We start from the raw sequence: 17,277 nt of genomic DNA, 5'->3' as shown, positions 1-17,277 counted from the left end.
GTACAATGATCTCTTGGTTCTGCTTATTTCACTCTGCATCAGTCCATGTAGGTCTTTCCAGCTCTTTCTGAAATCATCATGCTCATCATTCCTTACAGCACAATAGTATTCCATCACCATTGTATAGCATATTTTGTTCAGCCATTCCCCAATTGATGGACATCCCCTCAATTTTTAATTCTTTGCCACCACAAAAAGAGAATCTATAAACATTTTTGTTCAAACAGGTTCTTTCCCCTTTTTTATCACTTTGGGATACAGACCTAGTTATTTTTTTTATTACTGTATTTATTGTTTTATAGCCCTTGGGACATAGTTCCAAAATGCCTTCCAGAATGGCTGACGCAGTTCACAATTCCACCAGCAATGCATTAGTGTCCCAATTTTGCCACATGCCCTCCAACATTTATCACTTTCCTTTACTGTCATATTGATCAATCTGATAGGTATGAGGTGGTAAATGCTTTTTAAAGCCTTGCCTTTTGTCTTAGAAAAGATACTAAGTTCCAAGACAGATGAGCAGTAAGGGCTGAACATTGGGGTTAAGTGACTTGGCCAGGGTGATAAAGTATCTGAAGCCAGATATGAACCCAAGACCTCCTGTCTTCAGGCCTGGCTCTCTATACACTGAATCCCCTGCCTGACCTTGTCAGTTCCTTTTCTATTGAAGTATAATGCTCTCTTTTTATCCATTTTTTTATGGTTTGCTCACCTCCAAGATTCCATTCCACCTTCCTCAATAATGTTAGTTCTGGGATTATATTCTTTTTTACCACCTCATTTCCTGTCAACATCCTCAAAGCTTCAATGTACATGTGGATAACATAGCACCCTCACTTCACAGTTTCTTTGTCTTCTTAACCTCCACCTCTTTCTTCACTCCATTTTAATGAACCATATTCAAGCCACACTTTAAATATCAACATCCATAAATACATATACCACCTACATTGTCATCATCATAATCATCAGAGCTAGTATTTATGGTGCTTAAAAGACAATCTCATTTTATTCTTATAAACCCAGATTTTGCACTTTAAAAGGCTCATCTTTTTGGTACCAATATTCTACTAGTGGTATTATATGGCTGTGAGTCACAGAACACTGTATTCTCTGAAGAACTGGAATTGGGGATCATTGAAAGGGCATGAGTATCACTCAAAGGGCAACAGAAAGACATCTGGTGAACAGGAGCAGACTGCAGCACATCAAAAATAAGGAACTGCAAAGGAGGAGATGGATAGTCTTTTTTTTTTTTTGGTCCAATCCCGTGATTTTATCAATCCCTTGTGTGGTAGCTTCCCGCACTTAATAAATGCCAGCAAGAACCCTGAAACTAATAGTCTTAGAAAATGAACATTCCCTGGGCACTGAAAGGTTCAGTTACCTTCCATGGTCACATAACTAGCAGGTGTCAAAAATAGAACTTGAACTTGAGTCTTCTTGACTCCGAGGCCAGCTCTCTATCCACTAAGGCACACTGGGTAATAGCTGGCATTTATGTAGTATTTCAAATATGATATGTAATTTGATTTCACAATAATCGGGACACAGATATTTTTGTCTTCATTTTACAAACAATGAAACTGAGGCTCAATGTGTGTCATTATTTGCCAATATAAATTCTAATCAAGGACAACTAGAATTTTTTTAAGACATGAGATTATGGTGAAACAAAGCAAAAATCCTTTTTTAATCTAACCAGTCCTATGTACCAGTGTTTCAAACTAGAACCTATAAAAACAAGTATCCCAATATATTTACCAAGCTAATCAAGCCAATGAACTGTGTTTCCTCACTAACATTATTGGAGAACATTGAATTTATATAGTCTGAACTCCTTCTCTGATCCCCCTTATGCCTAATTCAAAATAGCAAGCATATAATATGTCTTTTTAGTTACACATTTCCATATGTCCTATTATCAGATTCCCTTACATGTCAGGTCTTGGGTTCATACAGGAAATAACTGCTTTAACTGAGCCAGTCTCTGTGATAGCTAGCTCTCCATCCCAACACCCTACCTTAGACAGAAAAGGGTATGAGTATGTATGGTGCTGGAGGATAGCGGAGTAGTCACTTGCTACTCAGGCAAGAGAAAATAAAGAGAAGTAATGATGGGCAGGCTTAGTTGCCTACAGAAAACATTGTGCTGGTTCTCACATATGACACAATCTAATTTCTGAAGAGAAATAACCCATTCAGCTAGTTTTTTCCCTTTCTTCATTTTTTCTTTCCTTCCAATTCATATTCCTTCTTTCCTTAAACATTTATGGTGTATGCAATGGACTGTGCTGGGCACACAATCCCTGACACTATCAATATTTCCAAGGTCAGAGTCCAATCTACAAACCTCTCTTTACAAAGAATTGGGCCTTTCCTGTCCAGATCTTTCTCCTTATTTTGAGCAGCTTGGATCTTGGTCCTTTAGGAAGGTCATCATTTCAGTAGGTAGAGGGGCAGAAGATTAATTCCTAGGTAGGTACATGTTTATCATGCCTAAACTTAAAATGCAACTGTAGATTGTAAATTAGAATTGAAGGCATCAAAGGAAGTCAAGATGAGATATGCAAGCAATCTGGACTGAAGGAAGGGAAATGTAAAACCATTAGTGAAAGCAGGCAATGTCTTTATTAAAATGGAATCAGTTGGTTTTATTTTTACGCTGATTTAGTGTCCTAAGGCAGTTTGTGAACCATACCAAAACTTAGCCAAAACATTTGTGCTTTGAAGCCCAGTTAAAGTTTACTTAAATAAGAGTAAAAATTTTCAAGTGTGATTTTATTTAAATGTTTTTGGCAGCACTCTTCTGGAATTTTATCCCAGAAAAGTTACATCAGATCTTCCCAATCACATCTTGAAAAGAGAAGAAGGCTAAAGATGTTTCAAAGAGAACTCAGATATCTAGAATTCTAATTCTGGCTTCTCTGCATGACCTTGGGCAAAGTAATCATCGAATTTTTTTTTTAGTTTCTTGGTTTCTTCATCTAGAAAAAAAAGAAAGTTGTTCAGTTCTTTCTTCATGACCCCACATTTGGAGTTTTCTTTCAAAGTGGTTTACCACTTCCTTCTCTGGCTCATTTTACAGATGAGGAAACTGAGGCAAAAAAAAGGATGAAGTGATTTTCCAAGGGTTACATAGCTCATAAGTGTCTGAGGACAGATTTGAACTCAGGGAGTCTTCCTGACTACAGGCCTGGCACTCTTTCTACTGCACGACCTAACTACCTTTCTTCATTTATAAATTGGCACAAATAATGCAATTCCCTTCTGCTCCCCAAGTAATTGTGAGGGTAATATTATTCAGTGTGTAAAAGTGTTTTGAAAACTAGAATTATGCTATACAAGTATAAGACATTTATATTCATCTTTTTAATAACAGATAATGATTTGTGAAAGTGTAATATATACATATATATGTATATATATATATATATATTTTTATAACCCCTTACCTTCCGTCTTGAAGTCAATACTGTGTATTGGCTACAAGGCAGAAGAGTGGTAAGGGCTAGGCAATGGGGGTCAAGTGACTTGCCCAGGGTCACACAGCTGGGAAGTGTCTGAGGCCAGATTTGAACCTAGGACCTCCCATCTCTAAGGCTAGCTCTCAATCCACTGAGCTACCCAGCTACCCAGCTGCCCCCGTGAAAGTGTAATATTAAATGTTAAAATGAAAATAATCTGAAATTTGTTTCTGAAGTCTTTGGGGGGGATAATTTTAAAGTAATACAGAAAACTTCTGTCTGTATAGGATGTTACTATTTCAAAGTCCTTTCAAATACATGATCTTATTTGACAATAACATTACTGGCACAGAAGGCAGTATGAAGTAGTGGAGAGAGGGTTAGCCGCAACATCAGGAAGGTATGAATTCAAGTCTCATCTGTAACACATATTTTATTTGCTGTGTGTCCCTGGGAAAATCTCTTAGTTCCTCAGTGCCCCCAAGTGACCCTCTAAGGCTCTAAATTATAGAACAATTGTTGGTCTGCATTATTGAAGTGAGCTTTTCCAGCTGGAGTTCTTTTCACTGATGAAATTACAGGTCTGGTCCCAAAAAAAAAAAAAACTAAATGAGCCTAAACCAGAACAAGAGACAATTAATGAGCAAATACTTATTTCTACTAAAGGTACCAAACACCAGGAAAAGTATGACAACTGGCATTTATAGCATTGCGTTTAAAGTTTACAAAATACTTTGCATGCATTATTCCTTTTAAGTCTTACAATAACCCTGACAGGTTAATGCTATCAGTATTCATATCTTTATTTTACAGATGAAGAAACTGAGGCTGAAAAGATTAAGTCAATTACTCACAGTCACAAGAAAGACGGGACTAGGCTTTGGAGACTGCTGATGGCACAATGAATAAAGTTCTAAAACCTGAGTTCAAATCCAGCCTCAGACATTAACTAGCTCTAGGTAACCCAGGTAAGTTACTTGACCATTATTTGTCTCAATTTCTTCAAACATAAAATGGAGATAATAATAGCACTTAATTCTCAAAGTTGTTGTGAAGATCAAATGAGACACTATTTATTAAGCTCTCATTAAGCTACTACAAAGCTCTTAGCACAATGCCTGGCAGTATATAAATACTTCTCTTTGCCTACTCACAACATCTGAAGATTGAGTTGTAGGGATCTACTAAATTACAATTTAATACCTTTCTGGTTAATTACAATCAAAATGTTTTCTCTTTTCTCCCCAAGTATGCTAAAAGTTGCTTAACAAAGGATGCTGAATTGTCCTCTGTGTTATTTTGTTGCTATCAATAAGCAATATAAAAGCCTAAACCACAGAACTTCTGACAAATCCTCAAGGCACCTTTTTTCTGTTTAAATTAAATCTGAATTAGTTGCACGTTTTGTTGAACTACTAACATTGTCCACATGTTTTATTTCTTTCAAGTTGAAAATGTTTTCTATTAGATATTTCTAACACAATCGAAATCTGTAAAATGCCCAACAAAGAACTCAGACAACTACTTTTCCCCATTTGGAGTCATAAATCATATTTACAAAATCTAATCCTTAAAGAACTTGTATGAACCAGGGGGAAGGGAGATAAGCAGATTATAAGATTTCCTGTATTCCTTTTTAACTCCATTCCTAATAAAAAGACTCAGGATATTCACTTTGTCAATATATTCTTTGATTAGGTCCTGACAAACAAAATTTTTGAAATGAAAACCTAGAGGAGATTGTTCTTAGGAGTTGCCAGAATCCTAGTGAAACAGCAATACAATCACTGTTATACTAGATAGAACAGACAGACACACCAGAGAAAGATAATTTCATATAAACTCCATCCAGTCTATACTATCTACTCCATAAGAAATGTGGTTCATATTACCAGGCTTTTATTTTCTTGGCATAACTAAAGTTTCCCTGTAAATATCTTTAAGTAATTAACTTTTTTGATGGATAGTGACTCTGTGATTCTATCAGCCAGAGTATGATTCAAACACATCCTACAATTCCAGCCATGGGGAACAACCCCACAGCCATCATGACTGTGACTGAATCATCAACAAACATATCACCGCATTTCAGCTACACTATTAAACAACCACCATACATACTTTAGAACCTTCCAAGTAAAGACACGTCATGAAAAGACCATCAAGAAATACCCAAATTGCATTGTTCAACAATCATTATCAAGTTACTTTAGAGATAATAGGAAATAAAGCCAGGAAGTAGTAACTGCAGATATTCAAGCAAATGAATAATCACCAATAGGGAATGTTAACAATTCATTAATCATTGCCCTTTTGATTCAGTCATTGAGTAAGTTCTAAGTCTGACTAGATGTCCTATCTTTTGGCCAATGTCTCCATTCTGCCCACAGGAATGCCATGAAAGACAAATGCTTTGCTAAAGTCCATATGCACTACTTAAGGTCTTCTCCTTGCCCACTAACAGAAATAATCTTTCGTAACCTTTTTTACCAATCCTTAGTAAAAGGAAAGGAGGTCAACAGGCATGGCCTGTTCTTTATTTTTCATCTCTATCTATCTGTCTACCTATAATTTACAATTGCTCTTAATGATCTTCATTTCCCCTGTTCTGCTTAGCCCTAGAAGAGAGAACTAAGAACAATGGGTAGAAGTTATAAAGATACAAGTTCAGACTTGATGAAGCAAAAATTTCCTGACAGTTGGGTCTGTCTCAAAGTGGAATGGGCTGTTTTGAGAAGTAATGAGCATCCCTTCTTCATGGGACGCTTTCTCACACTGGATGACCACTAGTCAGGTATATTACCTAAGGGATTCCTATTCATGTGAATGACCTTTGAGCACTCTTCCAACTCTAAGATGCTTAATTTCTGTGACATCCAGCATCCATTGATCTTCCAGCTCTAGCACATTTGAAGTCTAATAACTTGGCTCTTCTGCCAAAGCTGCATACAATAGCCTCAGGGTAATGGTGAACTGTGGAGACCCAGCTCTTTGAAGGAAGACTTCAAACTCTGAAGTAACTGTTGATAGACTAGGGAGATTTCTTATGTATCGCCAGGCCCTACCCTCAAAGGCTACAAAGCAACTGTGGGGGAAAGTGAGGAGGGTGTTGGTGGCTCTGTTCATTTTACAAAGAGGAAGGACTCTACCTCCTTCCTCTTTACCAACCCTAGAAGCCCTTCCAAAGACACAACTCAGGGGGTAAAGGGCTGAACAGCAGCAGGGGTACACCAAGGAGGAACAGCTAATTTATATTTTCTTAACAATCTTTTTATTAACCTGAGAGCAACTAATTTGTAATAATTTTATGAGAACATTGAGTTCATCATTACAACTTTATACAAATTAGTATACACAGGAAGATGAGAGAGAGATTTCTATGGTTCTTTTTAAGTACAAGGAAGAGCTAAAAGGTAATGGATAATAATCATTTAGTTTTACTTAACCTTCTAGAGATTCTCTTCCTCCCAATGACCCTTTGAGGTAAATAACACATATTACATGTAATTCATAGTTTACAGATAAAAAAATACTACGAGTGAGAAAATTTAAGCGAATTACCTAGGATGTCCCTGATATTAATAATTATTGAAGCTAAAATTGGAAGTTAGGTGCTATGACTCTAAGATCAGTGCTCTCACAATCTTGCCATGGCATTCATTCTGTGGCCTGTGAAAAGCAGGCTGCTTTTCAGATCTGATCCAGACTGTTCAACCCCTGAAGTGACCTCATCTAAGTCCTCGAGGAGAAAGAATATCCTTAAACTCATCTCCCTTACTAGGAAACAGAAATTTTCCCATTTTCTTGACAGACAAGCCACCCTATAGTCAACTTTAGTTATAGTCTCTAAACTAAACAGAAAAATATATTCCCCTAGGACAATATCTACTTTTCATGATAGGTGGCATTTGTTTACTTAGTGACATAGTGCTCATTAAACTATGTGTCCCTTAGCTTTGCAAGATTCTGGAAATATCCCTAAAAAGTATATCCTACTTCTCTGTCTTTGACTGGTATCAGTAGTGTTCTTTAACAGTCAGAGAGTACACCAGATCTGATGTTAAAGAACCTGTGTGCAAATTCCTACATTCCTTGTGCAAATCACTCAATCTCTCTTGACTTAATTTTCTCACCTGTAAAAAGAGAGTTGGAATAGATGAGAAAATTCAATCCAACAACCATTTGTTAAGTATCCAATGTGTACGAGGTGCTGTGCTAAACACCAAGGATAGAAAAGACAAAGAGAAAAATAGTCCCTGACCTTAAGGAGCCTCTGTCCTGCTACTCTGATCTGGCATGTAATAAGAGACACATTTATAGGATAAATGAAGGAAGAGGAAGAGAGTGTTGACAATGAAGGGAGGCAGGGAAGAGCTTCTTATAGTAGGTATCTCTTTAGGAGGCAAAAAGGATGAACCATGAAGGAAAGGAAGAATTCTAAGAAGCCAAAGTAAACAATGCACTCCAGGCACAAGGGAATAAGCCATGGAAGAAACACAAAAGCACAGAGAGGCAGATAATGGAAAACATTCAACTAACAAGTGGGCTAGTCTGGCTGGAAAGTGAAATGATGATCTACCAACTCGACACATTGAAGACTTTTCTTTGGGTCTTACATTGTATGAACCTCAACCAGTAAAGCATGAGCTCTTGGACTATTTCTCTTGTTATTCCTCATTCTTACCACATAACTAGTTTACTTCCTTCCCAAATCATAAATCTCCTAGATAACAGCCTTTATTTTAATAAATAATGTTTTACAAATTTAATTTTTGCTTTCTAACTACTCGCATTTCATAATTGTTAACAAAAATACCATCTTTTCAGTCACCATATCAATTAGAATTAGGTATCTATTCTCATTAATTTTTCCTCTATATTTATCCTACCTTGCTTCTGATTTTCCCCTCAATATACTGCATAGAGGTCTTGCCATATTTCCTTATATTCCTCATATTTGTCAGTTTTAATCACATTATGTAAATGTACTAGAATTTAATTATTTTGTTAACCACTAACTTAGCAATACTGTTAGACATTTAGGTGACTTCTAGGTCATTGTTTCACAATTACAAAAATGTTGCTATGAAAATATTTTAACAGAAAACTTGCTTTGTTTTGTTTTGTAACACTTTCAGGGAACTGTCTTAACAGTGGAATTACTGGGTAAAAACATTTTTTTTATGACTTTTACTAAATGCTGCAAGACTATTCTAAAAAAAAAAAAAAAGCATTCAACCAAAACTGAATGTACCTAATTCTGAATAGCCCTCCCAGTACTGAGTTTCACTGCTTTTAATTATTTTTGTCAGTTTGATGAATATAAGATGGAATCTTGTAGGTATTTGAATTTATAAAACATCGATCATAGGTTAAACATTTTAAGGGATTGTTAACAATTTGTGTTTCTTCTTTTGAAAACTGTCTATATCATTTGGCCATATGTCCTTAAACTATTTTCCCTCATGAATTTTTAATGATTCCTCATATATTCTAGAGGTAGAATTTTTTATCAAATATGTATAATATAATAAATTTTATCTAATATATGCCATAAATATGTGCCCAATTTATTTTTCTTTTAATTATATATTTTTGTACAGAAACAGTTTAATGTCATCAAGTATGTCCAACTTTAAAAAAATCCTTTCTTATTGAATATAAAAAGAAAGAATCCTCTGCCCTCCACAACTGAGATAACTAAAATATTCTACTTCATTCTATCTTTCATGTTTAAGTCTAAGATTTTTTTATGCCACACTTCAGGAAGTCATCATTAGGAATATGCTATAGCTTACATATAACTACAACAAATGTATCTTCCTTGTTCTTTGGATCATGCTCAATTTTTATTATTAACATAGTTTGCAGTACACTTAGCATAATTTAATGGTTTCTAAATGACTCATTCATTATTATGATTAGCTTTTACAATATGCTTTAAATGCGTATGAGTTTGAACCCTAGACAGATTAAGTACTGATACCAGGATACATCCTGAAACTTGTTTTCCTTAAACAAATGCCCACTATCTTCTTGAATCTTTGTTATTTTCATCTTTCTTACAAAAGCAGAGAACAGAATGTGCAGCTGCGTGACCTGGGCAGTGTAACATGGCCTTTGTCCACAATTAATTATCAAATCAAAGTCTGAGATTCAGCCTTCTCCTAAATCATCTTCCTGATGTCAATGATAGTATTCTTTTCACCATCTCTCTGAGTTCCCATCGACTTTAGCAGCATTTGAAATATCCTCTTGATGCAATCTCAGTGACTGCTTCATCCTCATGCTCAATTGCAAGCTTCTCTCTTCATCCCCGTCTTTAGTTTCATAAAGTAATATGATAGTGTGACCTTTTAGAATAATGTTGAAGAAAACTATTTAGGCCAGATTATGGTTTTTTTCCACTACCACTTTGTTCTGCTATTTGTTTGCTTCTTGGTTCCCCATAGTTCCAGACACTTGGAAGTGGCAATGTGCATGCTAGGCAATGGGCCGTTTTGCTCTATTTAGTTCTTTCATGGAAGGAATTGGTTTTCTTGATTCAGTTAAATTCAACAAAATTTCTTAGTACCTACTGTGTGCAAGACATTGCATGCTAGTGCAGAGGATACAAGGACCAAGTCAAAACAATCTCTGCTTTCAAGGAGATGATACTCTACTCAGGGGAAGAACATGTGCATGGATAAATAAGCAGATTTTTTAAAGGAAAAAAAAGCTGATGAGTGTGGTTGGGGTTGGGGGGGGGAGGGGAGTTCTGTTAGGAAGGTTTCAAGTAGGAAGTGTTTGCCTGAACTGTACTTTGAAGAGAAAATAAACAAGGATTTCTATGAGAAGGGAAAGCATTGTAGGCTACAGGGACCACTTGAGAAAAGGCATCATGATAAAAGATGTGAGAAATATCATGGGAAAAGAACAGTTAGCAGGCCAGTTTGAAAGGAATGAACAATATGGGAAGGAGAGTACTGAAATAAAAATGGATAAATAGGTGGGAGCTAAATTGTAGAGCATTTTAAATGCCAGGCTGAGGATTTCATATTTTGCTCTAGAAACAATAGAATTAATTATGTTTTTTTGAGAAAGAGTGGCAAGTTCAGATCATTGTTTTAAACTTCTGTATGAAGGGGTGATTGGAGAGAGGACAAGACTGGAAGCAGAGAAGCCAATTAGGAAGTTATTATAATAGTTTAAGGACAGCTATGTGGTGCAATAGATAGAGTGTCCGGCCTGGAGTCAGGAAGACTCATCTTTCTGAGTTCAAATCTGGCCTTAGACATTTACCAGCTATGTGACCGTGGGAAAGAAAGTCATTTGACCTTGTTTGTCTCAGTTTCCTTGCCTGTAAAATGAGCTAGAGTAGGAAATGGTTTACTATTCCAGTATCTCTTCCAAGAAAACCAAATAAAAGGGGATCACAAAGAGAGTTGGACACATCTGAAACAAATAACAACAAATGATAATCTAAGCAAGAGATAGTGAGATTCTGGTTTAGAATAAAGTTTTTGTGAATAGACAGAAGATGGATGAGACAAATGTTATGGAGGAGGATCAGTTAAGAACTAGCAACTGACTAAATATGAAAGGGTTTTAAGAAGAGGAAAGAGTCAAAGATGATCCTCAAATTGTAAGCCTGAATAAATGGGAAAATTATAAGCAGTTTTTCTCAACAGAAATAATATTAATCTAATTAGAAGAGATATCAAAAAGAAAAACAGAATTTTTATAAAAGTCAATTGTGTAAATTGCACACATCACTACAAGGACATGGGAACTTTAAAATCTTCCTTTAATTTCTCTTCTTACTAAACTTCTTTAGGTTCTTTTCTTCTCAGTCAGTCAGTATGCATTTATTAAGCACATTCTATGTGCCAGGCCCTATACTAAGTGCATGAGATACAAAGAAAGACAAGAAGATCCCTGTTCTCACAGAGTTCATATTCTAATAGAGGAAACATCATGCAAATTGATGAACATTCAAGATATATACAGTGCAAATGGAGAATAATTACAGAAGGAAGAAAGTGCCAGGTCGAAGTTGGGGACATGGGGAAAAACCCCTGTTCAAATTTTCAAGTTGTTATTAAACAAAGAACCTGGGTCAGTTGATCTACAGTTTAAAAAAAAATCTGGATTTAAAAGCCTGTATAAACCAAATGGAGTCTTGGAGGAATGGAGGTATAGAGATGACATGGTCTTGCAGAGTAGAAGGGAGACCCCATGTAACCTATCCTGGCTTCCAAGCTGCCTACTTCTGCTGATGGCTTCTATCCTCCCCATCATTTCAGACTCAAATTCTTTCTGCTCTTTTCTATGCACTTAATCAGCATCTGAAATCCTACTGCCTGCCTCTATAATATGAGTCGTATTTTTCCCCTCTTCTCTGTTCATGCTCTAATTACACCAACTGTGACCACATGAATTCAAGTTCTTATTATCTCTCCCTGGCAAAGAACTTTCTAGCCGGTTTCAGTGCCTCCAGTTTCTCCTTTTCCAACTCATTCTTCACACAGGTTCTTAATGTTCAGGTTTGACCATGTCATTCCTCTACTCATAAAGACTTCCCACTACCTACTGGTGAAAACACAAACTCCTGAACCTACCCTCTAGATTCTGGTTGCACACACTCCTTTCAGACTCATTTCCCATTACTCTTCGCACACTATGTATATTCTAACTCAAGTGATCCCCTAATTATTTCCAGATCTTTCTTTTTTCTTCTCTTGGTTCTTTGCATTTATTCTTGAAGGCTATCCTCCATGTCTAGAAGGCACTACTCTCTCCACATTTCTACCTGCTGAAATTCATCTCTTCCTTTAATGTCTAGCTCAGGCATCACCCCCTTTATGAAGCTTTCCCTCATATACCCAGCTCAAAGTAATCGCTCCCTCCTCAGAACATCTCATAGCACTCTGGAGCTCTCCTTTGCCTTTTTTCACATTCTTTGTTGTTGCTGTTCAGTCATTTCCAACTCTTTGTGACTCCATTTAGTTTTCTTGACTGAGATACTGAAGTGGTTTGTCATTTCCTTTTCCAGTTCATTTTATAAATCAATGAAACTGAGGTAAATAAGATTAGGTGACTTGTTCAGGATCACACAGCCAGGAAGAGTCACAATTTACCTTATATCAGACTTATTTGTGGGCATGACCTATAAGATTCTTAAAGTCAGGCATGAGGTTGATTTTCATCTTTTCAATCTCAGTGTCTATCCCATAATAAATTATTATTTGTTTTTTTGAAGATTAAACTAATTTCAAAAGAAAGTAATTCAGAGATTTTCTTATTTCTTTATTTCTAGTATGGTAAGTGCAATTGCTAATTGAGAGGCAGAAATATTCTAACCCACTCTCACAAAAAAGAAGCCTGTATTTCCCAATACTTCACATGTTGTTCCAAGTTTAACACTAGAATTTCAAAGGCATGTGATCTCCAACTTACTAATATTTAGTCTGGGATCCTAAACAGTTCTATGCTTTATTTTTTTAACTCAAAAGGAAAAAAAATTTTACTTTGTTAACTATTTTTTAAAAGTCTATAAAGTTCTAAACTAAATCATCTGATGGAAAGGTAAGTTTGGTGACAAATAAACATGATATTGGCTATTTTAGCAAAGCCTCCAATTGCACCTGGGTTACTTTTCTATATGCTCAATAACAACTCAGTCAACTTTTCTTCTTCATTGAAAATAAAAATTTTTCATTAAGAACCCCCAAATAATAAATGTTTCCCTTCATTAGTTCACATTGTTCTAGTTTCTGCCTTCTAACACATGACAACAAATAACTTTTCAACTTTTTAAAGAAAAAAGCAAGCCATACTGAATGAGTATGTTTCTTGCATATTTACAGTTTTTCATGGAATAATTTCTTAGCAGTATATAAATTATATTATATTATAGGGCATGAAATTAAAAGGAAATGGCAGCAGAATCAAATGCAAATGAAAGAAGCCTTTTGGTAAAAGAAATGGGTGCAAATCTTTGTGTGTTTCAGTTAATTTATACTTGAAACATATATAACACTTCAAGAGGTTCTAAAATTATATTAAAAGGCGTAGCTGGTGTGCTCTAGCAAATTGTTTGCTGAGTCCGGCATTAGGAAGATCCAAGTTCAAGTCGTGTCTTAAATTCTTACTAGCTGGATGACTTTAACAAGTCATTTCCTAGTCTTAGTTTGTTCATCTGTTATGAGGACTATACTATCTACATCATTTATTTTCAGGATTACATAGCTCAAACAAGATGATGTAGCACTATGCAAAGCTGAAAGTGCTATAGAAATGCTATTATTATTTATGTTAGTGTTAGGGCTGAAGCCAAAGAATCATAGATTTTTAGAGCTGGAAGGGTCTTTACTTAGAAGCCATCTAGTCTAACCATTTCATTTGAGAGAGAAATTAAATGATTTTCCCAGACTCATGCTGGCAATGAGTGACACAGAGAAGAATGAAGTGAACACAGGTATGAGTAATTCTATTACCATTTTGGAGAAATCTCTTATATTCATAATGGTAATTAATCATATTTCAAAAAGAATTTCAGTTACACAAAAGAGGAATCATTTTACAGTGAAAAGAGTGTTGAGTTTGGAGGCCCTGAGTTTGAAAACTGGTACTGGCATTTTCCTTTGTGACCTCAGAGAAGTGGCTTAACCTCTCAGGGCCTCATTTCCTCATCTGTAAAATGAAGGCGGTAGATTAGATGGTCTATAATCCCTTCCATTGCAAGTTTCATGATCCTATAATTCTGAGAATTTATTGACTCCTCCAAGGATTATTCACCAAGGGATCAGTAAGGGAAAAAACACAGGACACAGTCCTTGACCACAGAAGGCTCACAGTTCCCTTGGGATGCCAAAGCTAATATTCATGAAATATTTAGAGAAAATGCAAAACATTATTTTCTACATTGCTAACTTAAGCATAATCAGGGTGTCATTTTATGATGCAAACATCGAGTGCTACATTCATTCAGGAAGGGAGAGACCTATGGTGATTTGGCTTATTGGGATATACCCTGCATCTGGTTTCTTAGCCAACTTCTCCCCATTCTCTCCATTTATCTATCTGGAGGTCACTAAGGTTTATGGTGTCATACCAAAGATTTTATAACCAATCTATGTTGACCAATGAAACCAACCCCTTTCTTCTTTTAAAAATAATTTCCTAAGTTCAAATTTGGCCTCAGACACTTCCCAGCTGTGTGACCCTGGGCAAGTCACTTGACCCCCATTGCCTAGCTCTTACCACTCTTCTACCTTGGAACCAATACACAGTATTGATTCCAAGATGGAAGGTAAGGTTTAAAAAATAAATAAATAAATAATTTCCCCAGTCATTTAATATTCCCCAGTAAACACACAAAACAAAAACAAAAAATGACTTCTCCAAAAATACTATATAATGTGGACAATTTAGATATTTTTGAAAGAATACATCCTTTAACAACATAATAATAGCAAAAATTTATTTGTTCTGTGTTCCTTTCAGATATCTTTTGTGCATTTTAAATTAATATTCAATAACTAACTAGGACAAAAGAATTGCCTGAATTCATCCCTGTCGCAGGTCCAAAACAAAGAGAGGGAGGAGTTACAGCCACTAAATACAATCACGCAAAACATGGGAATACAGGAAAGGGGAATTTTGGGAAATATTCAGGGACTTCTGGGGGATGAAGTCCAAAGGCTCAAAATCTCCATTTATATACTTTGCTATTTGTATACATATTAAGCAAATGAAGATTATTTTTATGGAAATTTTCAGCTTTACTAAAAAAATTTACATATAACCCACAGACCAAATGAAAAATAAAATGAGCATCCTTTACTCCTAAATCATTCTTTTTTTTTTTTTTAAATTTACCTTCCATCTTAGAATTAATACTGCCCATTGGTTCCAAGGCAAAAGTGCAGTAAGAGCTCAGCAATAAGGGTTAAGTGGCTTGCCCAGGATCATACAAGAAAGTGCCTGAGGCCAGATTTTAACCCAGAATCTTCCATCTCCAGGCCTACCTCTCCATTCACTGAGCTACCTAGCTTCTCCCTAAATCATTTTTCAGTTCAACTCTTTTATATTCTCAACCTTCTCCACCCCTTGGCTACACACACAGGCAGATAGACACACACATGTATATGCACACCCATACACATGCACAGATAACAGGTACAAAGAGCTAAATAAATGATCATTGCTCTTCCCTTCAACTATGACCATTATACACTGAGGCAATAATGGGCCATGCAATACCCAAAAGAGGCGAAAGCTAGAAGATGAGTAGAAAGAATCAAGTCAGAAGAAAAGATAATCCCTCTGGAATAATATCTAGTAGATCCTTGTACTCCTGTCACCCCCTACAAGAGGAACCTTTATTGACAAATGAAGTATGGTATTCGAACTCAAGCCCATAAGGAGTGTATGAGTGTAACATGGTGTATGGCATAGCCCTCACTTAACCAGCAAATACAACCAAAGGTTAGAAAAATATCCTTCATGTAGCAAAACATAGCAAAATTGCAGAGATGAAATGAAGTAAAGGGCTGGTCATTTAGCTACTCTAGTCTAAATATGAGCAAAAAGAACACTGAAATGGGACGATGTGGAGGATGCTCTCTCCAAATTCTCATTCAAGCGATTTGTGAGTCTGTTCCTGAATTAAGAACAAGAGCAAGTTCTCCCTACAATGCATAAAGGCTACATCATTCAGGAATGAAAATCCTTTGGGTACCCCAGGAACTGTAATTGCTACCACTCTCTTCTCTTATCTTTAAGATACCAAAAATGATCTCTAAAACCGGAAATAAACAAGGTCCTAGTTTTATAGGTGACTCAAGGCTGTGTCAGCATGACATCACTATTTCTAAGAGCATAGTAAGTTCTACCCTAACTGCCTGCTTGGTAGACAAGCATACAATAGTGAATGAACGGTGCCGGTTCATACTCTTAAATCCCTGAGTAAGTAAATGGTCAGGCCTTTTCTAAGTTATGAATAAATGCATATGGTTGACAGCTTGCTCACAGACATTCTCATCTGCCTACCTAGTGTAGTATTCATTTTGTAGTTTAGAATTCCTCTTTATTACCATTCTCAAGTTAGGAGCCACAACCATCTTTGCTGCTATTGATCTCCCAAAATAATAATAATAAACTTCCTTCTATCAGCTTTGAAAGCAAAGGGCAAATAGATCACTTTTAAAAACTCAGAAAGGTCAAGAGACTTAATGTCTCGTAAAGAAGATATTTTGTACCCAGAGAGAAATGCAAAATGGCACTTTGCTCACTATGACTCTGACTTAAAGAAGCAGCTCATTCCCTCCCTTGTAGCTAGATTCCTTGGATCTAGGGTCAGCTCCACCAGCAAAGCCTATGTCAATATAAATATAAAAATGTAAAATATTTTACATAATATAAATATTATATTTTAATATAAAAATCTTCCTTACTCTGTTCCCCAAAAGCAGCTTTAGTAACTTAGCTGTCTGTTTTAACCTAAGCTACATTAGTAGCTAGGCAAATAAAAAAATCATTGCCCTCCCTGTAAGTTTGTAACAATAAAAGACCAAAGTTACAATTAGCTTAGTGAAAATAGTCATTTAGAAGTGACAGAAATACATTTTATTTCACTCTCAAAAAATGCTGCTTTCCAATAGAATATTACAACGGCCATTACAGAAGCAGATTTTCCTGCCTTTGCAAAAGAGCATGAAATTTGCTACTTACCAATGCAGGCGTGGACTCTCACTGAGAGTTGGGTCCTTAGGATTATGCTATGCTTCTTGCCCCTCCTAGAGAAAGTGAAAACACACTATGAGCA

The 17,277-nt window shown here is 36.0% G+C and overlaps 1 protein-coding gene across 14 annotated transcripts in view; it reads right to left on the bottom strand.

The window, feature by feature from the left end:
• FHOD3 (formin homology 2 domain containing 3) overlaps nt 1-17,277 on the bottom strand; it is a 719,587-nt gene that overhangs the window by 553,926 nt on the left and 148,384 nt on the right. For all 14 annotated transcript variants that reach the window (XM_007486745.3, XM_007486741.3, XM_007486739.3 and 11 more), the window contains exon 3: nt 17,184-17,248. In XM_007486745.3, the coding sequence (XP_007486807.2) occupies nt 17,184-17,248 (65 nt within the window). The remainder of the gene's footprint in view (nt 1-17,183; nt 17,249-17,277) is intronic.

This window comes from Monodelphis domestica, chromosome 3, assembly GCF_027887165.1.
Source record: "Monodelphis domestica isolate mMonDom1 chromosome 3, mMonDom1.pri, whole genome shotgun sequence".
Lineage (NCBI taxonomy): Eukaryota > Metazoa > Chordata > Mammalia > Didelphimorphia > Didelphidae > Monodelphis > Monodelphis domestica.
The sequence above is the reverse complement of the archived record's forward strand: the minus strand, read 5'-3'. Positions and strand labels throughout refer to the sequence as shown.